The sequence below is a fragment of the Antennarius striatus genome, chromosome 18 (assembly GCF_040054535.1).
Source record: "Antennarius striatus isolate MH-2024 chromosome 18, ASM4005453v1, whole genome shotgun sequence".
In the NCBI taxonomy this organism is placed as follows: domain Eukaryota; kingdom Metazoa; phylum Chordata; class Actinopteri; order Lophiiformes; family Antennariidae; genus Antennarius; species Antennarius striatus.
This window is the reverse complement of record NC_090793.1, coordinates 14,716,985-14,742,500: the sequence shown is the minus strand read 5'-3', so window position 1 is coordinate 14,742,500 and position 25,516 is coordinate 14,716,985. Positions and strand designations below refer to the sequence as shown.

Genomic DNA, 25,516 nt, shown 5'->3' with positions numbered 1-25,516 from the left:
CAGATCTCAGGCTTGGTACATTGTTGAAGTGATGTAAGGCAACCTTAACAATACGTACATACTGTTCAATGCATATACTGCAGGCACACAATGATGTGTCAAGCCAATTGCAAGTGCAGCATAGTATATTGCATATATCCCAGACTGTGACAGTGGATGTAGATCATATACTGCACGCAAATGTAGAAAGTTTCCAGGTTACACAAACACACAGACACACAGACACACAGACACGCACACACACACACACACACACACACACACACACACACACACACACACACACACACACACACACACACAAATCTTCATAGTGTTTGACATTAGACAGTTCAATAGCAACTAATAGCAACACTTTGTATAAAGCTCTATTATCTCAAACAGACATCCTGATAATGATCTTAAGCAGTTAGACAGGCAATTAGGATTGGAGCATTGAGAAACTCGTCTTATGTGTTAAAGGGTTGGATGAGGGACGGCATGAGTCCACCAAACCAAATGGTGTGTCACTTGCTGAATGGTCTTAACAACCAGATGCCACAGTGCTCCCTAAATTATTTTAATCTCTTGGAGCAAATGTGCCAGGTCAAAGGAGGAATTCAACTTTGCCTTTTTTAAAAAGACTAAAAAAAATCTTTGATGTAGCCTGAAAAAATGCATTTTGATTTATTTCAAAAGAGGAGTAGCAGGAGATAAAACTTGTAGAAAAAGTAGTTCTTTATAGAAGTCAATGGGAAACGATGTTTTATCTACAATCCCAATGCAATAATTGTTTTGTTTAGAAATACTTGTCTAAGACTGAGTGTACTAAATAGTATTGAATAGCATCAAACAGTATAACAGGGTTTCCCTGAACATACTGTATATCTGTGCAGAAGAAACAGAGAATCAATATGTGTTAAAGAGTAGAGATGTTGAGATTTATAGAATTACACAATGGTTTTGGTGGAACAGTGTGATCTGAAAAAAGAAAGATCTTGCACAAACGTTGTATTAATCCACAAAGAGGGTAAAATAAAAATACTGGGAAACATTCTCTGGATACAAACTAAGAGAGAATAAAATAACCTGTAGTTGCACTTGAATAACACAGCAAGTTAGCTATAAGTTAGCTATCTTTAAAGGGGTCTTATTATGAAAAACATATACACATAGTGGTCCTCCTTAACCATACCGACTCCTAGAATCCGGAAAACAAACAGGTCCTGTACCAATTATACAGCTGAAAGTTGTCTGAGAGTAAAAAAAAAAAACAGTTCGGCGCCTGTCATGACGTAACGTTGGGAGTGATTGACAGGAGTGATTGACATATTCATAGCCCGTCTGCCCAGATAAGGGAGTGTTCTTGCCCGAGGAGAAGTTCGTGTTCAGGCTAAGGTAGCAGTGTGTGGCAATGTCCTGTCACACACTGCTGAAAGTTCCTTGGTTGTTGTTGAAGTCTGCTTGTATTTGGCTAACAAGTTAGCTCTGCTTTGGTCTGTATTTGTAGACCCTGGTTGTGTGTGTGTGTGTGTGTGTGTGTGTGTGTGTGTGCGTGCGTGCGTGCGTGCGTTTGTGTGTGTGTCTATGTGTAAGTGTGTGTGTGTATGTGTGCGTGCATGCGTGCGTGCGTGTGCGTGCATGTGGATGTGTGATGTGTAATGTGTGTGTATGTGTGTGTGTGTGTATGTGTGAGTGTGTGTGTGTGTGTATCGGTACGTGTCTGTCTATGGTTATCATCAGCATCATAGAGAACATACACACACACATACACATACACACGCAGATGGAATGTTTTTATCTTATTAACAATTGCTTATGAATATGATTAAAGTGCTATATTGATACATTCTTTATAGATGGCCGAAGGGGAATTAGTTTTGGACAATACATTTCAAATACAGTGTAGTTGGACATCTAGCAACTGTGTGAAATTAATTTTTAAAAGTATAAGATGGTACCTTTTAATTCTGACTGCAAACTCATTTTGTTTCCACGTCAGTTTTTAGCTTATGAGTTGATTATTATTTCTCCTAACAAATCTTTTTCTTAGGTAGCTAATGTGATTACAAACATATAAGGCACATTCTAAAATTGCATATGAGCTGGAGTTATTATAGCCAAAAATCTTGCAAATTTATAGTATTACACCTTCAATATATAAAAATATCACTTAACATCTGTTCCTCATTTTAAAATGATGTAAGTTATGACAGGATTCCTGGAAAGCCTTGAAGATGTCATGGTCCCTGAGTTCAAAGAAGAGCATCACTGAATGGGTAATAATGATGATATATACACATGAATATCACAAAATCCAGTGAAGACAAATTTTCTCTCTAAATCATGAGGGAGTGAGCGATAATCCAAAGCTTCAATAAAGTTCTTGATTTAAACAGCTTTGGATAACCATTCCCTGGACAACTGAGAACCTACACAGACATTGGGTGAGTGATAAAAAATGTGGGAGACTATTTTGTTTTTGTATTTTTACATTTTTGGTAACAACCTTTTCAAACTTGATTACTATATATCCACTCCCATCTGGATTAACTGCAAGTGATCAGACCAGGCAAAATTCTTCCAAGTATTGCCTGTTGCTGATATAACTCCTTCATTGTCACTGGCATAAGTGGAACACATTATGATCTCCTTCTGCTGTGGCTCATCAGCATCAAGATTTGTTGAGCTGTTTTCAGATTCAGCACCAGAGTTTTATTTGTAAATGTGGGCATCTTGTTAGCCTGAAAGATTCTTGCGAATTGCTTCTAATAGTCAGAGTTTTTTGCTCAAAGGACTGCAACTAATTGCATGCATTTCCTCATATGAAATTTAAAATTTTTGAAATGAATTGAAAACAAGCCATTTTATAACTTACTTTATACTGATGGCATATTCAGTGCACTCTTTACTCCTGTGTCGGATAAGGTAGGTGCCATTTCCTCTATCCTGGAGCTCCACCTCAGCCTGGTATCTTTCCATCAGCCCTGCAAACCTGAACCACCCAACTTATGCAATTACATTGAAGTAAGTCACCTTCGACATGAGATGAGATCAACAATCTGTGAACAATCAATTCAATAAGTAAAATGTACTAGTGGTCAGCAAGTATTTCGAACTTAAGTAAAATTAGTGTTACCACACTGAAAACATTGTTCAATGCTGCTTCATATCTAATCTGAAGAAAAAGGATTACAAATAGCCATCAACATAGAAACACAATTGGCTCCGAGAGGTTGGTCATAACTAGCAATCTCCAGTCATTTGTTAACATCGCTTACCAGAGCTGGGAGGAGTAGTCAATGGGTTTTGGAACCTAATGTAGAAAGAATTGTGGTCATTTTGTGTCAAAAAAGAGGTAGTGATGATAATATGATCAATAAATCTAATGCTTAAACTCATTCTTCTATAGTGAAATGGCAAAAATCTGTACTTGAAAAGTACTGCATTCTTTTGCAAAGATCTGAAAAAACATCCATTAACCCCTCAACGCAACATGATCACACAAAATGCATCTTATCGATTCCGAAAACTATGCACACTTACACACGGGCAAGGCCTCACAGCATCACTGGGAAAGAAGCCAATCTTGCTTGTTGCCAGAATTTTTCCCTGAAATGGCAAATAGCTGTTAATCACATTATATATGTCTGAGAGCAACTACACCTCTATCTCTCTCTCTTTTCTCCTCCCCTTGCCTGCTTCAATAAATCCCCAGCAATTAGCACACAACAAGCAGTGCATCTTATTTGCAGCCCAAGTTAATTATGGTTAAAACTGCAGGCATTTACATTTGTGCTGCACCAAAACAAGAGCCTTGTTTAACACGAAGTAATATATCTTATTTTGGTCTTTAAATAGCGAAATGGTGTGAGCCCTCTGGTTTTCATTTAAGACAAACAACTGCATTTCAACTTTTCAAGATACAAGCTTCATATGAAAGTCATTAATGTTTTAAAGCTTTAAAAAGGGTGCATGAAAATGCAATGGATTTCTTAAACTTTTTTCTCCATTACATACAGTACATATATGATCTTGTTGGCAATAATGAGCTTATCCTAAAGATAATTTGATTTCAGTTTTGAGTTTGATGTTAATTTAAAGTCCACAGAGTCAACCTAAGGAGACAGTAAATGTTGGGGACATGTGGGGCTCCTCATTCTGCTTCCTACCCTGTTTACGCTTTCCTCCTCACTCCGCTTTATTAGAGTATGAAATGCTTTTTGGGACCATGCAATCCCAGGCAGTAACTAGATTGGAAAGCGAATCTATGCCCATCTCTATGATTCATTCTGTGCAATAACATTTCATCAAAGGTTTTTTGAGAGCCCCGTTCTATTTGTTATGCTTTCGATAAGCGTATGATAAAGATTAAACTTATTATTTTGTTGGCATAAACAGGCAGCAGCCAAAGGATCAAATGAAATTATGGTGATTGATTATATTGTTCCGCCAGTGGGATGGGGGATAATTGCCTCCTGGGTAACAGGGGATATGAATTCTCAGTGTTCTGTAATTCCATCCTCTGGCGCCACTGGGGACGCTAAGATTAAAGGCGCCCTGTGGAGTTTTCATTGTAAACAAAACTTTTCAGATTCAGAGTTTCTTTTGTTCATGACAGAGAGTTAAAAACTTGTAGAAAACACTTGCAGAGCTTCATTTTCTTTCAGCTTCGCTGTTGTCACTGCACCCTACATGTCAAAGCTCACTAAGGCCATCAATTGTTGATGTACATCAACACACTCTGAGAAATAAAAAATAAATAAATGAGAAAAGCAGTACCTAAATAGAACCTGTATACCATAAAAAAAACCCATCTAATTTCTCAAATAAAGTGACATATGGATATACTGTATGTATGTAGGGTTGCAACTGGATAGAGATGTGCATTTAGATAATGTATCGTGTGTGTCACTTGTTTTAAACTACCGTTTCATGTATATAAATAGCTGTTTCACATATATACTGTATGTATGTGTAAAGTCACAGTCCTGGGGTGCAACATCAACATTTTCATGTTAAGAGTAAAGAAACATTTTTCAATTGAACAAAAAAAGCTGTGTTGTTAATTTGCTAGAAACCTGAAGGATGTGTAAATAGGAACAGAGGTTAATACTCTGGCTACTTTTACTGACTGTCATGTTAATGATTGCATTAACTGAAAGGATAACAATGAACCAGTCATTGGGTACAGAGACTGAAGCAAGTAGAAAAGAATGAATGGCATCAAACCAGCAAATAAAAATGGACAACTTCACCCAGTCTCTGTGAGTCTAACTCAGTGTCTAACCCTGTGAAGATAATGGAACATCAACAAATTTGCTATAGTTTTTTTTTTTTGGGGGGGGGGGGTAGCTTTTTTTGTTTGATTGTTATAGAAGGAACTGATTACCATTATTTTTACTTGTTTTAGTTTTGCATTATTTGAAGACATAATTTTGTAAGTCAGTCATAGCACTGTTCTGTAACCTAATGAAACTGCAAATTTCATCTTCTTCCAAGCACTAATCGATAATTTAACAAGTACAGAAACTGAATATGAAGTTTATTCCACCAGCTTATCATTGTGCACAGCACAGGAATACACACACAAGTGTATTAAAATTTAATTAATTTAATTATCCTGCCCCAGCATGCTTAGTTCCCATGGTAGCAGAGAATGCAGTGCCATCAGGTCTGCAGTATGACATTCTGCTGTCTGTTCTGTTGGCTTACAAGAAGTCTCCTGGCATTCATGCCTCACCCTCCACCTTGCACTCTGTCACAACAGAGTGAAACATGGAGTGTAGGAAATCAGGCTAGCGGCCAACTCCCAGCCACGCCGTTGGCAAAGACTGGAGTCTGATTGGAACATCACCACAAGGAGAGTGAAGCTTTAATATCACCATAAAGCTGTGTGAGAAACAGCTAGGGAGGCTGCTGGAGCACCCTAGATAAATTAAAATCCTTTTCTGAAATAGAGAAGGTCAAACACTGTCAACCACTGACTGACCTCATGAGATGGTTATTAAATGTGCCTCACCCACAAGGGTGTGCACCGCTATTAAAACATCCTCCAGAGGATGAAATGTCTGTTGTTTTATTATCTCAATGTGGCATTCAGTTAATCAACCAAAGCCCCTAATTGGTTAGATCATCTCATAAAGGTTATAATTTAATCTGAGTGAAACAATAGACAGGTGACCTGCTTGTCATGTAACTGGAGTTCAAGAGGATCTTCAGATGTTATTTGTAAATGATCTCATCATTATGTCATGTTCATGGCGGACAAAAGATGAATTACTAATATCAAGTGCTCTATAAAAAAGAAGGAATAGCCACAAGGAATCGTATAGTTGATATTATTCCGTTCATGTTTTAGAAAATCTGTTTTCCTTCTCAGATAGTGCAACAATCAGCACCACAATCAGCTGGAGTGAGATGACATATAGGGAATCAATCTGATGACACTGCAAAGACATTGCATGCACGGAGCCGACCCAGTGAGCCGTAACATGTTATTTTTTCAGTGAGTCACAGATGTTGATGAAATGAGGGTGAGCTGAGTGACACGCACCTGCCACCAGGAACTGTGCAGGTCGGCAAACATCAGTTCAATGACATCTCCTACATGAATGATTAGTGGGGGTCCACAGTGTGGAGAGGGGATGCCACTGTAGTCTCTAATCACAATCATCCTTGGTAAACCTGGCAGAGAGAACTGATTACTGATTGTAAAATAGAAGGCTTTGAATCTTGTTGGTCAGACCATGACAGGAAACTCAGATCTAAGGCATATATTTAGGATAATAAACACAACATATTGTTTAACTTGCAGGGCAGCAGTAGCTTAGCCCACTAATTCTTGGACTGAGGATTGGATAGTGACCGGTGAAAGACCCGCGTGGACCAAAAAAAAATAAAAATGTAAGTGTGAAACAATATTGGAGAGGTGCTAGTTCACCACCTGAGCACTGCCGGGTTCAGCAAGCACCATCTCCTTACACACTGCTCATTGGCCGCAACATGATGTGGCTGCCTGCCACTTTACCTCTCACTATATATAGCACTTGCATGCTTACAGGCTCCTTGAGTGTGCCTCTACACGTATGTGTATATACTGTATATGTGTGTGTGTGCGCGCGTGTGTGTACACGCGCGTGTGTGTGTGTGTGTGTGTGTGTGTGTGTGTGTGTGTGTGTGTGTGTGTGTGTGTGTGTGTGTGTGTGTCTGTGTGTCAATACATAGACTAGAGCAGAATAAATAATTTCCCCAAGGGGATCAATAAAGGATTAGCATCACAAAATTATCTTTTCCCATGATGGATTTGTTGTTTTTTTAAAATGAAAATGCAAAACTTGTTAAAATATAGTTGAATGTCACAAGGACTTGGCTGAGATGGAAAACTGGTTAATTGATAAAAGTAGTGTGCAATAGAGACAGATTTGGCCACTAGATCAAAACAATTGGGAAGCACATAATTAATAATCCACCAAAAGATGTGGTAAAGATTGCTGCATAAAATTAATACAAGAAACACATAAAACCATAATTTTTCATTGTGTTTCGAACACCTGTGATGGTATGGGCATTGTTAGTTCTCATGGTATGGGTAACTTTCACATCAAAGCTGAAACACACATGTAGAACATGTACTGCCATTTTTTCTGATTGGTCCAGCTAGATAATGAAACCACATTCTGCCTCTTACAACTTATGGCTCTGAAATAAAAGATTCTGGGTGCCAGGCTAGCCCATCTACAATCAAGACCTATCCACATGGAAAATGTGTGGTCATTATGAAGAACCAAATATAAGAGAAACCTCAGACTGCTGAGCAACTGAATTCAGCTTTCGAAACCTAAACAATTACTACTTTAATACATTGTGTATAATATCTGAACTTTTTTTTAAATTATATAACACCTCATATATTTTTGGTTGGGGTCTAAACCACCAGTATGGCAATGCAGTATGGCAATCCAAAAAAAAGGCCATTTAATAAGAAATGCATTTCTTTGATTCGTGTACAGTGCAATACAGTCCAATATTTTCTTAGTAAGGTAGACAAATACAGCCACAGGCATCCGGCTAAGGCAAAGACTAAACACCCTTGCCAACTAAAAAGACAGAGCCACTTTTTCTCTCCAGACTCTCACATGTAGTTCCTTCAGACACATCTCCCTTCCAGCCATGGCCCCCCTACAAATCAGCCTGAGGAAACTATTAGCTGATGGTGACCCCAGATGAAAGGAATACCTCACATTCATGTTTTCATTGGAACAATAATGTCTTTGTCATAAATCCCCTTATGGAAATTGATTTGTCAAAAGGCACAGCTTGGCGGTTAAGACTGACGCTTACAGCCTGCTGGAGGTACTTTTCTGGGAGCGTTTCTTCCGCCACCATCCTCATTATGATTCCACCCACTCCAATTCATCTCAACGCTGTACTGGCTTGAGGCAGCACAGAACGTCGTGAGTTTGGTTAAGGATTCTTTATACAATATAGTATTCATTCTTTGTTCTTGCTCAAATATACTGCATTTGTAAAGAGGAAACTGTTGCTCATTTTTGCGTCAGTTGGACATATTCAATATCCATTGCAATTATATAAAACATTTTTTTACATTCATTTTTATAGTGGTTGGGTGGGTAATTTTTATGAAACATTCTTGGGGTCAAAACAACAGGTTAGCTTTAAACCATCATGTGTCTCCTCCAGGTCTCACTCTGGCCTCTGTCTAACCATCTCCCTTTCATCCCATTCTGTTTTGTTACAGAGCCAAGATGAAAGCAGCTTAAGAGGTTCCACATAAAACCCTTAGCAGGTTCACAAAAGTGAGAAAATGGTCAAGCCATACTGACCTGGGTCTGGTGGTGTTGTGCTTTCCTGTGGATGGAGTCAGAAAATAAATAAGGCACAGTAACAGCAGGAAGACCATGAACAAAGAAAGATTATGTAAAGAGAAAGATGGACAAATTATTAGGTCATTCTCCCTTCATGCACTAAAAAATGAGTCACAGATTTACTGCTATAATTCATGAGACTTTCACTCTTTAAATGTGTGGTTTAAGCACTTTGAAATGGTGAGAAATCAAGAGAAAAAAATGATCTGTGTCTGAAAACTTTTATATGAAAAACCAGTGTTCCCAATTTATAACTCCTAATTCCTATGTTACAGAAAATTAATGTCTGAGGAGCAAGAGTTGTTGTGATTGATTTAATTTAATATGAGCAGAGTAGCAGCATGAAATTATATAACATGCAGTCACTGGCATATACAAAGATGGATGACGTGTCTCTACTTCATCCTGCTTTGCAAAAATTAAAACAAAATCTGCCAGATAAAAGCACTGCAGTCATAGCGGTGACAATATTTGGACCAAACGTGCTAATGGGCTCAGGACTCAGTAATGTCCATTTTATAGCATGAAAAAACGAATCAGAATGACACATAAGATACATCAAACTTGTTTTTAGTGTGGATCATGACCCCTATGGTGACACTGAGGTGGTAGGGATATTAAATTAGGATGGTTAGGCCTTGTGACCCATAATGCATCCAGCAACCATGAGTTGATTGAGATGTTCTGGAGTTGTCAACAGTAGTTCTCTCTTCAGTGGCTGCATCTTTTGAAGGCTGGAGACAACAAAGGCCAGGCTGTATCACCTCTGTCACTAGACATTCTGGTCTACAGAGAATTTCACTTGCCCTTCTCTGTCATCTCTCTCTCTCTCTCTTATATATATATATATATATAAACATAACTTTACAACACAAGGATGACCTTGTGTGTGTGACCTGATATAGAAAGGTGTTGTGGTTATATGCTGCTTTGCTTATATGATAAGCAAAGCATCATAGCAAGGTGATATATTAGTTGTCAGTTTTATGCTTGCTCTGCTGTCTAAGCTGGAACAAAGAAACAGTTCGAATCTTACCTTGGGTTTCAGCTTGGCAGGATCTGCAGTGAAGTAAGAGAAAGATGCAGTGAGAGGAATACATTATAAGTTTGTGGTGGCTTCATGACCTGCCACCTCAACTGTCAACCTTTGCTAGCCTTCATCATGCCTCAGAATACATAAAATCCTTTGTTGAGATGGTTCGTCAGAGGCCTGCGCTGCTATTAGCTACCTTTGTATTCCGATAAGCTAATGTACCTAAACTATCAGCCTCCAACTGGTGTTTAAGAGTTAAAACCTGACTCAGGATCTAACAACTGCTATATAACATAATTTAGCTTTCATTTACACATTGGCATATTGCATCAATCTTGCTTCTTTGTTACAGGGTATGCATGGATGGAAACATAAGCTGAGAGTGGAAAAATAACAGTCAAAGAGTTAGCACACATCATGAATATTTACAACACATTTTACATCAGCTCTTATATACTGTATCTTAAGTGCAATATTTACGACCTGGAAAGAGTGTGGTGCTAAATATATAATATTGTATGTATTTAAATATGGCTTCATGGTGGTGAAGGGAAGGTCACCAAAAAATTGGGTAATATTCCCCTGAGGGTCACAAATATGGAAAATTATGCCATTAGTTTTCAAGATGGCTTTTTAGAAAGTGAAAACACAATCAGTGTAGCGATCCGCCTTTTCACCTGTTCTGCCGCAGAGTCCCAGCCGACCCAGACACTCCTTATGAGCTCCCAGCCCACATTTTAGACAGAGATAGCCCTGGTTAAAGATGCCCCTGGATACAATAAACCACAGGATATATTTCATGAATAACAGCCTCCTGAAAAGGAATACCTTGACATTTTCAAATTTCAGGCTTCTGTCACAGTCTCAAGATGAGGATAATCATAAAAAATGTCCTTCAGCTTTCTACAACCATAAATTTTATCTAAACCCGACGAAAACTAAGACAGCTAGTTGTCTTGAGGCCCTGTTAATTTCCATTAAATCCAGTGCTAATGAGGGATTTCCAGGTAAGTTTATGGCTAATTTCTAGAAACTTCAAAAGTCACTTAATGGGAATAACACTGATTTAAAACTGAGATGTGAAAAGTGTTCCTTTAACAGCAATATGAAAAGTATTTTCAACTGCTTTCATAAAACCTCTATATTAACAAATGATTTGCCATCATAAAGCAATTGGTGCATTTGGAGTTCACTCTTAGTCTCGCTTGGAAGTTCATCTAAGAAAGAAATGTACAATGCAAAACGTAGAGAGCTCAGAATGAACTCTCAGTATTACCTGAGTAAAAGGTGACAGAAGCTACAGGAAGTGATTCTTTCAAAGGTGTGCATCTTGAACTGGTGGGAGTTGTGGTTGGCTGTGTCTGGTCGAATATTTGATCTGAGGTAGGACATGAGAGCATAAAAGGCTGAATGCAGTCTGTAGCCATGATGACTGTGTACTTACACAATGTTGTGCTTGCAGTAAATGCCAGTATGCTTACATGAAATTGCAATTTTTTCATGCTACTGCCATGATGGTATAATGTTTACAGTGCTACCAGTCTTAACATTTTGGTCTGCACAAATCTGATTAGTGCAAAGCACACAGTACAGTCAAGGCAACTGAGGATGTGCATTGTTTATAACAAAAATGTTTTCGACCTCATCATTTCAGTAAAAAAAAAATCACCATTGTTAACTCACTGTCACAATGGATGTGAGTGCATGAAATTTGATAACAATATATACTAAATAAGATCAGATCATGTGCGTTGAGATCATAAATGGCAGCAATGATCATCTTTTCTGGAATGTGAACAGACACTTGTGACAGAAAAAAGATTTTTGTATTGAACACACCATCCTGAAGCCACTTAGACTGAGCTCCTTTCAGTGAGTCTTTGAACATTTTTTTTACCAGGTTAAGTTTTCACTTTCTAAATTGGCTCCTTTTGGTGCCATTACCCAGTGCACAAGGCACACCTCGCTGTTTCCAGGCACTGTGCACTTGTATGAATAAATGCACTGAGAAAGAAAAAACATCAATCCTCTAAATTTACATCGTCTGAGTAGTGGTCATGTAGGTTGATAAATTCATACATATTCTAAAATTTTCATCTTCAGTTAGTTAGAGAAAGTAAGTAACATTCTTCAATATACATCCCACAACAGTGAGAACGGTGTTTCTGTGCTTATACTCGTATAATTCAGCACACTTTGAGCCATGGAAATGTATTCAGGAGGGCCACAGCAGGTAGTCAGCGAGTCAGGCATGGGTTCATACAAGTATTTGTTCAGTCAATTCCAGTGTTATGTCAAAACAATATTTCATACTACCGAATCAACATAACAAAGTATGCAGATGGGATATCTGTCTGAGAAAAACCTCCCACAGTTAGGAAACAAGGAAATGCACCTCCACAAAAAAACGATTTGAAGACACATCAAGACAAAATGAGTTCTCTGCAGTTTTGAAACACTTTGGAACAGTTTATGTTGGTTTGCTTGAGTGTGTTTGTGTGTGTGTGTGTGTGTGTGTGTGTGTGTGTGTGTGTGTGTGTGTGTGTGTATGTGTGTGTGTGTGTGTGTGTGTGTGTGTGTGTGTGTGTGTGTGTGCGTGTGTGTATTATCATGCTGCTGTCAGCAGTGTGTGCTCAATTAGAGCAAAAGTGATCAAACAGTGCACATGAAAGTGTCAATACATTTCTCTGCCTACGAATAGCATGCATGTAAAAATAGACAGCTTGTGTTGCCCATGACACGCACACTGCTCCTTTGCATTGATTACAAACAGTCATGATTATGGTGTGTTCATGTCTCACTGTACTGACATGGCCATTTCAAACTGCTCCAGCCACTTCTTCTTCAGCTCCCTGGTTTTAAAGAAGACTTCAAACCCCATATGTCCTTGTTGGTGAGTCACATAGAAGCCGTAGCACCACTGTGGAGGTCAAGAAGACAGATGTCAAACGGAATCATTGTCACTGTGAATGCACTTTTGTTTCTTTGAATGAATAGAAGGGAAAAAGCATTGTGAGAAATGTTTTTCCTTTAATTATTTCAAATGTGTATTTTCATTGGCGGGTGAAATACCAGCCATACCATGTTTGTTGGGTTTTTTTCTTTCTTTTTTCTTTCTTATAAATCTCTCATAGCAGGTTGTTCTGGTGTGCATGTATAGAATATAAGCTTTAACAGCATTCAACACTCTGTGGCTCCAGACAGAAGAAAAAATGAGTATTGAACAGATATTCTCAAAAGTAGAGGCAAATAATTGACCCTCTCACTTCGGAAATCACAGCCCCGGCTCTTTGGCGAAGGTGATTTGATTAGTTGGGCACCTCTCAAACAGGATAACCACACTTTTTGCAATTTTTTTGTATTTTTGTTCACTTTTTTTCTTTTGTTTGTTTTGTTTTCTTTTTGTTAGCTTTTTTGAGTGCAGGAGAACGACAGCAATCAGAGCTAAACCAGAAATCTGCCTATGGTAGACTTAGACTGTGATGAAAGGGAATCAGTTAATCTGCCTCAGAAGGAACCGAAGGCCAAACTCCAATCACAGTTGCCAAATCCCACCACTTTGGTATTAGGCTTATTTTTTGCTGACTGCCTAGCACACAGCAGCCTTTACTGGTTAAATGCTTTGCCATACTGTGTGATAGCAACACTTTAATTAGTGGAATCACCTTCACAAGTTTAATTTAGCAGAAAACCATATACTGCTGTAAGCATGAGTGGAGAACTGTACAAATTATCTTCTCTGTTCTGTGTCTTTTTGAATTCTTGTTCACATAATCCACAGATACATTTCATTTTATCCAATAAAGGCCTTACCCACAACTGAATGTATGACATGTAATTAAGTAATAATAAATAATAATAAAGAGTAATTAGTTGTGTGGCTATGATTATTTACATAAAATTTCTAATCCTGCATTATGGTATCTATGTCCATTCTCAGCTATATAGGCATTATGGGGTAGGAAGGAGAGGTTAGGTGCTTCTTCAGCTCAACATCACCCTGAAATAATACTTTTTGAGAAGATCAAGTGGTGGAGATATGCTGCTTGTTTTGTTCAAAGCAAAAGAACCATTTGCAAATTATACACAAGATAATTGAAAAATAGCAAGAACCATATCTACATAATTAAACAATAATGGAACACTGTTTGATTCTAAATTTGGAAGCAGCAATTAGTAATTATGCTTTATGACTGGAACTTTGAAAAACATATCTCTTGCAATTACGCTCATTCATTGTTTTACCAGCTCTGTGAATCCAGTCATTTTTACCAACTGAAATATGTTTAAAGCAGATGGCAAAAAAATCATTGTCCAGCAGGCAGTTTTTCTGCAAGGCTAACCTCTAGATAAATGATACTAGCAAGTCTGCCAGTGAGTTTGTTTTTTCTAGTACATTAATTCATGTGGTCTTCCATCACTCTCATGACATATTTATGAGGCTATGAAACTTATGTGACTTCATGTGCAGCAAAATGTTTTGGAAGGCAAAATAAAGAGCCATGCTGTATCCGCTTCTGTCTTTACATGATCAGTACAAGATTGTTCATTTAAACCCAAAAATCACAACAGGATTATACATTTAAGTCATTTAAGTCATTGGTACCATACCATATACGTATTCCAAATGCAGACACTCAAAAAAAATTATGACTGCACAAGGTATAACAATTAAATTAGGATGATAATAGAGTCAATTTAGTAAAAACCATGGAACCACTACATTCTAGCAAGCTGTCAGTTTCACATTAGCAATCAGCAGTGGGGTGAGAAGATGCCATCTGTGGTATACATCAACAAAACATCAGCAAATCACCTCCCTTCAATATGGCCTGCAAAAATTCCCATAACAAAACAGCATACTGTTGGATTTCCCTGAAAGGGCGAAAACAAACTTCACAGCAGGACGGGACAAAATCATCTTTTATGTTTTTGAGTTATCGGACACATCTTTCAGCAGTAAATTCTGTAGCCATACATGCTGAATGGCAACATTTCATTTGAGTGGTGCAGATTATTGGTCTAAATCATAAATGAATCTAAATGTGAGGTATGTACAGGCAGAGATGATATTCAATGCAATTGAAAGTGCACATATATCATACACAAAAGAAACTGTGTTTATTTATATGAATGCAAGTTGGCCGCGAATTGTTTCCGCAACTGACCTTTTTGGCCTCTCTGTCAGAGGTGGGGTTGTTTGTGACCTTGAAGTAATTGAGGTCGAGCACATCCTTCATCTCATAGTTGTCGCCTCTTCTCTTGCAAACAATGACAGCCACGTCAAATAAAAAGATGTGTCTATAGAATGAAAAACAGACAGTTATATTCTTAAAGTATTTTACATTAGTGGAGGACATTGGAATAAATTTAGATGGAGATAAATCCTGATGTCATCCACAATCTTTTTTCCAGATACCTCATACCGTCACAGCTGCACATTATTTGAGCAAACCATACCAAACTAATTGTGGGCAAAACAAATAATTTCCCATTGTATATTACATTAATTGACAAATAACAGTGTTTATAAGCTGTTTGCAATAACTACATCACAAAGAATAGCATATATAGCTAAGTGCAACAGATATTACAAATCATTTCCCTTGCTAAATAGAAAATCCCAGCTGATTCCCAGTTGACTTTTGGCAGGAAATGGAGCTCAATCTGGACACGTTCCCAGTTCATCACAAGGCTACAAAGAAAGACACATATTCATTCAAACCTACAGTCAGTTTAGAGTCAGAAATTAATCTACTGCATGTTTTTGGCAGTGGGAGGAAGTCAGTGAGGAAGAACATGTGAACTTGACACAGAAAATTCTTCAGGTGGATTAAGACCACGGACGTCTATATGAGGCAACAATTCTACCTACTGTGACAACGTGTCACCCTGAGTATCGACAGATGACTCAGGTGACAGCAAAAGAACTCCAGCAAGACTGTGTGCCAGCAGATGCAGAGGCTTCAGTCGAGACGGTAAGGGTCACATTAATTTTGAAAATTAAATTACAAATTTTGAATTTTGAAGGCTTCCATGCTCGAACTGTAAGAGACCACAGCAGACCCAATAGCAAAAGTAAAGTTGGCTCCAGTAAGATTGAAATCATCTACGTAAGCCAGAGAAGTTTCTGGAGGCTGTTTCAGTTTTTCATTGGTATGTTTGAAGAAGAACGATTGAAATGTACAATAAAAGAAGACCCTATCTACAGTATAGTGAGATTTGGTGATGCCTCTGTGGTGCTCTGAGCAGCATGTAGCAGGTAAGACGGATTCCTTCAGGAAATCTTGGGATAAAAGTACTCATCTGAGACGAAGCTGAAACTTTAGGGTCATTTCATGTCAAAAAAGCTGAATAATCTAAAACAGACCTCAAAGTCCACCAAGACTTGGTTCTAGAAAAAGTCCTGTATCATTCTAAAGGCCGTCACAGTGACTTTAATCTCAGAGAAAATCTCTGGCGGATTTGAAGAAGGTGGCTGCAGCATGTAAACCCAGGAGGATTTTAACCATGGGGAATGGGCTAAGATTCCTCAGGAATGTTCCCAGAAGCTGGTGGATCACAGCATGTTTGCAGCAGCTCATATCAACAACAGGATTTCTATATAACTAACAGCTGGCTAAGAATATTTCTCAATAAGCCTCAATCATGGTGGTGACTCAGTAGCCTCCAGTTTTATCAAAGCAAATTATGTAAGTCTTATTTATTAAGATGAAGTTGCTGAGTGTCTTAAATTATATCAACATCTCTTCATGTTGATATAATGTGTTTTAATATATGTTTTTATATATATTTGTGCTGTTTATTCACATACTGTCTTTACAGTGTGATAAAAAGAAGTGTTTCTTTCATAACTGTATTCAAGAAACGATTGAATGTTGCAGTACATTCAACATGTACTGTACATAGCAACATAAATCATTTAGCTAACTAATAAGATGTAACCTTTTTCACACACTGAATCTATGGAGGTACTATTAAATAACTATCATTTGACTCTTCATTTGTATTTTCCAATCTGTGATCCTAATTTCTTTTTTAAGGACAAGAAAGTACAACAACCTGTCTTGTTTTCTCTTGTCAAAGCTTGAGGTCAAGCGAACTTCACCATCTCCCTTTGGTCGACCGTAGCTGATAAGAGGCTGATTCTGAAAAAAACACAAGAGGAGCTTATATTATTCAAGTATTAAACTGGCAGGACTCCGTGGAAATTCCACGATAAAATAATAATATCAAACTTTGTTTGTATTCTCTCTTTCCTTGCAGTCACAAGAAAACAAACCGCTGTGTCTGACGAAGCCATAACGGCTCCGTGCGTGTGGGACGGACGAACGCCAAGACAAAGGCCGCTTTGGTGTTACGGTCCCGCCATCCAGGTGGACGCGCCGGCTTTGTGAGTTTGATCCTGGTAAATAAAGCATCGGGGATCCCCACACGAAAATGTGAGGTCCATCACAATCAAAGAATATAAATCGCTATGTTTGACGAAGCCAAAACGGCTCCGTAAGTGAGAGACAAGGGCAAATGTGAAGACTGGAACTAACTCGGTTAACAGCCCGAACTTCCGGGTAGACGCCGGAAGAGTGACAGCGTGAGGCTTTCAAGTGAGATTATTCAAATATATAGATGGGAATCTTAAATAATGCTTACTACTACTATTTTTGCATGTACATAATCCATAAATAATATTAAATTCTGTTAATCACCACTCCATCAGACTTGCCGGAGGATATCTCTCTGGTTCTTTAATTTAACCCAGATCAAAGATGCTTATTTCATCAGAAGGTTGTAGAAAATATTTTTTGTAGCACAATATAGCTGTAAATGCTATATAACTTTAACTATAGAGGTTCCAGCACGCCCAGCTGATGAGTAAATCTTTGGTTTCAACAACAACATCCTATCAAGGCACTAATTTTGAACTCATGAAACCTTTGCTACTAGATATGCACTTTTCAACCTGCTGCTGGTTCTGTCAGCTAATTTCTTGCTTCACTGACTCATCTTACACTGGTCTGCCTTCTCATTAACACATTTGTCTTGCATTTGAGGTTTATTTCATATATCCTACATTACATGATATGGTTGTTGCATGCTCTCTGCAGTCCACGGAGGATTACCATTCTCCACGCTGGAAGCTAAGTTATTGGATGTGAGTGTCTCCCACAGAAAAACCATGATAATAAATTTAATCTTCATCTTCAAACCGCTTCATCCGATGTAGCGGGTTGCGAAGAGCTGGAGCCTATTCTAGCTGGCTTAGGGCTTGAGGTGGGGGGAAACTCCTGGGGCGATGCCAGTGCACCACGTAATAAATTTTAATCTTTAAATATCTTGTGCCGTTGGTGCAGTTAAGTAATACTGTTTTTTCTGAAAGGTTCTATTGATTATGTTTATTCTTCTTTTCAAATTCTTTATCTTTATTCTTGTTTATTTAGTGTTTATTTTTTTTGTTTACCCAAATAATTCCCAATATCCTGTGCTTTCTGAGTAAGTTTGTGTTCACAAACTTGGACAATAAAGCTCATGCTGATTCTGATCCTGTGAAATTGTCTGCTTCTCTCAGCTTATTCCAAATACAAAGGAAGAAAGATATTGTTAAGTTATAAAACTGACCATCTGCAAAAAGTAAACAACACACACTTCTGTGCCATCACATAGAGTCCATTACAGTAATGTTACTTGTAGACAATGATTCGAGGTTTACCAGATTTTCGATAGACCTCTGGTACTGGTCGATCTCCCTTAACGTCTCATTATCTCTCTTCACCTCGTTGACATACTGAGCTAGGTCCTGTGCAATACAGACACAAACAGAGATACACATTCAGTTAGTTCAGTCTTGAAGGAAATAAATAAATCCCGTACTGCAGGTTGCATTGATTTGTTAAAAGTGAAAGAAAAAAAAGGCTCATATTCTCTAATGAAAATTTTGCATATTTCCACTTCAACACAGAATGCTCTGTCCAAGGTAATCAAATTTTGTTGCAGATGCCCAACAATAAGACTGGAAAACAACAGTAGAAGTAAGCTGGAGAGGAATTTTAGCCACCTCAACATCTAGGCTATTCAGGGAGATAGGAGTACGAAGGAAGGCCTTTTCTTTTCATCTGCAGCCAGTGGCTGTGGATGAAATGAAAGGATCCAACCTGGGCCTTTAAGTGAGGTGATGTCATCTCTAAAGTGAGCCTGAGACGCTGGGACTCACTGGGTTAGGGGGTTGTGCCCTGTACTTCATCCAGCCACCAGGGGGCAATCAAGATGGTTTATTTCACTTGTTGCATCACCCATCTTTACATTCATAAATGAACTTTAATTTTAAAATGCATTAAGGGTATTTATGAATACCAAGCAAGCCTTTTAGGTGTTTGAATGCATGGATTTTATATTGTTGATAAGACATCAAATAAGCGGTAAGTTATGATTCCCCTCATGGTTGGAAAATGAGGGAGACCTTGTTGCTGACAAATATGATTTAAATAAAAAGTGTTTTTACTTCACACTTCATATCTGTTTTACAGAAGGGATTGATTCTAAGACTTGCATGTGGCAAAAAAGAACAGGAATTCCTTGTTTGAAATTGTTGATAAGTATCAACTAAATTAATATCTATTCTTAACAAGCTGAAATCCAAATGATTGGAGACACATTAAACACTGTACTTACTTTCATGGCATCCAGAGCAATTTTCAAGTTGCTCTTATCAGCAGCATCATGAGTGTGTTTGACTAGTTCCTGTTAGAGGGGGAAAGAACATACTAATGCACAATTTGCACACAAACTCCACACAGAAGCAAACTCTTAAACAACTTGTTTATCGATTTTAAAACTATCAACTCCCATTCATTCCATTACTTTTTAAAAAAAATATTTCTGTAATTACTGTCTTTTGAATGACAATCAATGGACATTTAAATGAATATGAACAAATAATATTCAGATGATACCATAAAAGAAGACATGTCAGTACACATGAACATGAATAGACAAAAAAATAGAAATGACGTGTTTCATCTGTTCTGTTTCACTTTCTAAGAAAAATAAAATCTCTCTCACAAGCTGTACAACAACTAAAAAGAGCATTGAACCAACACAGAGCAAAGATAACTAATGTTCACTAATTCTTTGGCAGGGTCAGCATTACTTTGCATTCAAAACACCCATATAAATAATAATAATAATAATAATAATAATAATATATAGACACACACACACACACTCACACACACACATCAAGGAGCCTGTAGACATGCAGATAATGGGGGGTTGAGCGGTGGACAGCTCTCATGTGGGGTATATCAAATGAACAACTTGTAAGGGCGCAGTGCCTTTCTCAAGGGCACCTGGACAATGCTCAGGAAATGAACAGGCACCTCCAACCACCAGTTCACACTCCAAACTTCTAGGTCTGCACAGGCTTTGAGTTGGCCACCCACCAGTCCCCATCCCAAGACCCAGTGGACTGAGATACTGCTGCCCAAATTAATACCAGTTTAAGTTGACATCATAAACAGAATCATTTCTCCCCGTTACCTTACTGTGAAAGAACCCTCTCCAACATGGTACTCTAGCTGTTATATTGCTTTCTCCATGGCAACCAGACTCCTCTGAGAGAAAGTCCTTTTACCAGACAAAAACTGAAAGTGTCTGGATTAGCTTTCTGGTCTGTGTGACTTTGGTATTCTTTCAGATTCACCAAAGTCAACATGACACAAACTAAGGCATCCAGGAAGCCGTGGACCAGAAACATTTTGTCAAGGAGGCTGGTGGTTTTGCAGAGTGATTAAAGATACAGTTTAAACATACCATTCATCTTAGCTGATTTTAATAAATTGAGAGGATTTATTTTTAAGGAGGCTAAAATAAATTTTGTAGCTGAACTGGTTTGCATCTGCACATTTTTCATTGTATTTCCTTGTACACCTGCTTGCTCTCCAAATATAGAGTATGCCAGCTGAAAACCACTAGAGATATATACAATGACTTTGTATATATGACTTTACAACTATACTTCCTGTGTATCAAATGTTGTCCATAATATATCATAATTAAAAGAATCCACCCTTTCTCCTTGGAGCGTGGTGGAAAACAGCTGGCATCACCACCATTTACTGCACAGACCTTCACCCCCCACAGCTACATACAACAGCTCTCTAGTCATTGTCCTAATCCGCCCTGCCAGCTAGAGTCTGACCTCTGATTCATGCTTACCAGGACAGATGATGTCACACAGTTATCAGAAGGCAGTGAGAGTGAGTGGATTTTGAAAGGCTACATGATTGATTCCTGCAGAAAGCAAGAATGAAACTATGAAGTAAGGCATTCCCAGGTTTAATAAATGCGATCATTTGTGAACTCATCACATCATGCAAATATAATGATTTTTAATAATCTATTTAGCTGTAAGGTGACAGCATTAAATTATCTTATTAAAAATTGTGGTATAACGTAAATTCAAAAACACATGAATGTATGTGTCTTGAGAAAGAATGACCAAATATTTCAAACAATGTTCTGTCTTTGAGACGTGTTTGATAAAACTAGCAACTGTAATACTCGTTAAAGAAGGCATTTAGGGCAGTGTGACTTTTTGGGTTCCATGGCAAAAGGGGAGCAAAAATGAAGCGCATGTCTCCCTCAAGTGGCCAATTTTATAGCTGCAGACAAATATTGTGCCAATAGAAATTTTGACAGGCAGGCAGGCAGGTAGACAGACAAGTTTGAGAAAAAGGGTCGTATAAAATACACAAGTGATAGTCTTTGCAAAAACCTACATCTTACAACAAATGTATACAGCAACTAGAAAACAAGCACTTAGATTCAGCAAATTCTGCAAAAAAAAAAGGCAGAATCAGTGGCGTACAATCATGACAGTAATGGCACTTAATATAATAAGGGACATTTAAAATGGGATGCTTCATTCAAAAACAGACACACTGTGGATTTCACTCCTATTGCTTTAAATTAAAGAAACCATCCAACCTGAAGAAGTAAATGGTACTTGAGGACCCTCTGCATTGGTACAACCAGCAGGTCCCTCAGGGTAAACTTCCCATTGTTGGCCCTCTTTGAGCATTCCTGTAACAAATACATTATACAAATTAATAAAATTATAAGTGCTACATTTTATATTGATTTACATGAATTTCTTATTGTTCCTGAAACATTTTCACAAGGAAACATTAACCAGACACAAACAATGTGTTTCCTAAAGCTCATACGTATTTAAGAATTAAGAAACCTGCAAGTCAAGTATTCCTGTGAAACTGATAATGGTACAATTATGTTGTCTGTTTTAAGAAGCCAACCTGACAGCTTTTAATCGAATATAAACAATTAAAAAATCAATTTCATTTATTGTTTCTCCAATACTTATGAAAATCTATTAGACACAAATTGCTATTTCAACCAATTAGGTAAGTACTGTACAATTTTTTGAATTTGTGAAGCTGGATAGACTTGTGTTTTTATACATCTTTTCTTGTTTTGTCTTTTATGTTATAATGTCTTCATTACATCATGCAAAAAAAGTATCATCACTGTAATGCATATGTGGTAGGTAAACTAAACACTAGAGCAGGGGTGCTCAACACGTCGATTGTGATCGACCTGTCAATTGGACTATTCATAGAAAATATATCATTGACTTTCTCCCAAAAAGTGAGCACAGGAAAAACAACTGTGGAGGAGATAAAAGTCAGTTGTCTGGAAAACAGTTATTTTCACATCCCGCAAAGCGGTGATGTATTGTAATTGTTAGTGTTTGTGTGTTCATCTGTCTTTCCACCAAATATCTTCACAACCGTTGCAGATAGAAAGATGATACAAAAAGCACATCACTCGGGCAGCAAAGGGGATGAAAATGAGAAGATGACCTTGACCTTGAGAAAAGGTCAAAGTACAACTTTTGTACTTTTTTTGCACATATCTCAGGAATTGGATAAGAGAGAAACACGAAACAAAAAGCATTACAAATATAAGGCGTTATAAATAAATATCTGTTTTGTATTTTTGTAGTTGGTAGATCTCTTTGATTGGGTCATTTCATAAGTAGCTCGCATGCTGAAAAAGTGTAAGCCCCGCTGCACAAGAGCATGATGGAAAACTGGTTACATTTACAGTTGAAGCATTTCAGATGTCTCACCTCCAGCTTTAGTCGAACATCCTCTTTCTCTTTGCAAATGAGGTCTAAAACTGCGATGGCAATCTCCACCTGACTGCAGTAAATCCCATAAATGAGTAGTCTGCAGTTCAGAGAAAGGAAACCTCAGCCACTGATAGCTGAGAAATGTACAGAAAGTGTGTGTAGAGGATATAATAGTGTAGATAATGATAAAGCGCTTATAAAATATAGGTTCAACTGATCATATCTATTGTAACTGAATAACGTTCTTAAGTACCTCTCCTTGTAGTTGATAAAGATCTGGTACAGATTTAAGGCATGCTTGTTTAGGATGGAATCCTGCACATCCACCATCAAGTTCTTGTGTACTTTGACCAGGTCCTGCATTAAAGATGGAATGTATCAGTGCCTACTCATAAATATCTTTAACTTAATGCCATGGGACAGACAGGAAAACTCACTGGAATGTTGAGAAAAACTTTGTCAATTTCTGCCACAGAGAAAAATTTCTTCAGAGGGTTTAAGAAACACTGGAGAAAGAGACAAAGGAATGATTTTTTTTTATGTTTTAAAAAATTATTATTCAACCACAAGCAACATTAAGAGCAAAATTATATCAGGCAGTCGTGACTACAACCACTGGGGTGTCCTCCTACTGAAACCAATAACACCAGATGAGAACTATAGTGTGGCTGATCAGGAAATAGGTACCTGAGCATCATATTTTAATGTCATGTAACCTTGCTCAAAGACTTAATATCTCCTGGGTTGTTAAATTAATTAAAATTTCAATGCATAATTTTAGCCAAATGTTAGGTATTCTAATAACTCTACACCAATAACACTCTTTATGAAAAAGACTGATCTCAGAGGGAAACTTCAGTACCTTCTCAATGGACTCCAGGGTCTCAGTGTATTTCTCCTCCGTCTGTTTTATCTCTATCAGGCAGCAACTCCGAACATCGACCTCTGCCTGCTTCTGGAAAGACACAGAGCTTACAAAGTGTCACTACTACACAACTGAGAAAGGATTTTTATCAACAAAAAAAATCCTTGGACAAAAAAGTGTGTTTTTTTAGGAGGTGACTTACAATCTTCTTCTTGTAAGATTTATATATGCTCCAGTGCCAATTTTTTACAATCCTAAATATACTTGTCACTTATACTGTAAGCTTTATCTTTAGCAGTGCTTTGGCTGATTATGTATTATTTCCTTCATTCACTCATATACTGTACATGCATATGAGTGCGTTAAAGATTGTCCATAAGCACACAGGTATGTTATAGTGTCTTTTAAATCTGTTATCTCATTCTTTATTGGTTAATTCATCATAGTACAAAATTAAAATTACTTTTTTTATCTGCAAAGATTGTTTTAAAAAATTGCTCTTGGTAAATTTTCAGTTGTTTTCCTACATGACCAAATCCTACACTTAAAACATCTTCAACAGGAGTAATTGCTCAGCTGTACTCGAATATAGTTAATGTAGTTCTCTTTTACACTTTGGCTGAAAATGCATTTTTATGTCCACACATGCAGTATATGGTTCTACTGTAATACAAGAGGTACACACTTCCAGATTAAATACATTTCCAGATTCAAAAACTACATTCTAATTGACAATCACATTAGCTCCTCCTCAACTCAAATTCGAGTAATAAAATGTCAGTAATACTGCAGTTCAAAACATCAGTTATACTGTGTATATAGAAACATTAACTTCACATTTTTAAAATATTCATGCGATTAGACTATTGTCATTTCATTTAAGTCTGCGACTCCAGACTGTGGCCACATAGTACAAAAAAGAGAAAGCGTAAACAATACGAAGTACAGAAATGTTGGCTTAGCTTTAGTACACTTATTGTTTTTTAAATATGGAGGGGTGGTTTAAATAATGCTTTTTCTGTAATTCATGATGATTACATTTCTACATTCACGCAAAACATGATGTAACATCTCTAGTTGATTACAGTACCAATGGAGCAGACTGTTCAGTCCTCATGAGGTCTTCATAGATCTCCTCTCCTGTGCCATCTTCTTCAAGGCCATAAACGGCTGCGTACAATTCTCCCTCATCCTCAGGGGCCTTTTCACTGACATACACACACACACACACACACACACACACACACACACACACACACACACACACACACTACATTTCTAAAATATGCTAATTCACAGATTATTTCTCATATACTGTGAAAACGGCGGTTGACTGAGTAATATTGAAAGAGAAGCAGTAAAATACGGAGCTTTAAATGAATGGTAACACATTCTAACCACAGCAAATTCATAGCCTTTTACTATGTTATCAGAATAACAATACTATACTGTATAACAATAAAATAAAAGATAAAATGAAATAACCCATCATTGAATAAAATGGCATGAAAAAGCTCGAAATATGATATATATTTTTAGGATTTTATGAATCAATCAGATCTCTGCATAAGTCACACGACCAGCAGCTCCCACCCAGAAGCTTA

At 37.6% G+C, this 25,516-nt stretch overlaps 1 protein-coding gene across 5 annotated transcripts in view; it reads right to left on the bottom strand.

Annotated features, from left to right (window-relative positions):
- The window catches only part of LOC137612709 (guanine nucleotide exchange factor VAV3-like), a 50,068-nt gene that overhangs the window by 13,992 nt on the left and 10,560 nt on the right, over positions 1 to 25,516 (bottom strand). For 3 of the 5 annotated variants that reach the window (XR_011038863.1, XR_011038864.1, XM_068341372.1), the window contains exons 5-23: positions 25,003 to 25,120; positions 23,910 to 24,002; positions 23,485 to 23,553; positions 23,301 to 23,404; positions 23,045 to 23,144; positions 21,883 to 21,978; positions 19,567 to 19,635; positions 18,608 to 18,694; positions 16,963 to 17,048; positions 15,069 to 15,201; positions 12,711 to 12,820; positions 11,177 to 11,278; positions 10,578 to 10,669; positions 9,904 to 9,926; positions 8,826 to 8,850; positions 6,536 to 6,666; positions 3,526 to 3,591; positions 3,261 to 3,295; positions 2,858 to 2,974 (exon numbers count right to left, since the gene is read on the bottom strand). Coding sequence is in view for 3 of the 5 variants with exons in the window: in XM_068341372.1 (XP_068197473.1) it covers positions 2,858 to 2,974; positions 3,261 to 3,295; positions 3,526 to 3,591; positions 6,536 to 6,666; positions 8,826 to 8,850; positions 9,904 to 9,926; positions 10,578 to 10,669; positions 11,177 to 11,278; positions 12,711 to 12,820; positions 15,069 to 15,201; positions 16,963 to 17,048; positions 18,608 to 18,694; positions 19,567 to 19,635; positions 21,883 to 21,978; positions 23,045 to 23,144; positions 23,301 to 23,404; positions 23,485 to 23,553; positions 23,910 to 24,002; positions 25,003 to 25,120 (1,656 nt within the window). In the remaining 2 variants the exon portion in view is untranslated. The remainder of the gene's footprint in view (positions 1 to 2,857; positions 2,975 to 3,260; positions 3,296 to 3,525; positions 3,592 to 6,535; positions 6,667 to 8,825; positions 8,851 to 9,903; positions 9,927 to 10,577; positions 10,670 to 11,176; positions 11,279 to 12,710; positions 12,821 to 15,068; positions 15,202 to 16,962; positions 17,049 to 18,607; positions 18,695 to 19,566; positions 19,636 to 21,882; positions 21,979 to 23,044; positions 23,145 to 23,300; positions 23,405 to 23,484; positions 23,554 to 23,909; positions 24,003 to 25,002; positions 25,121 to 25,516) is intronic. The other 2 variants (XM_068341373.1, XM_068341374.1) reach the window with 2 other exon arrangements.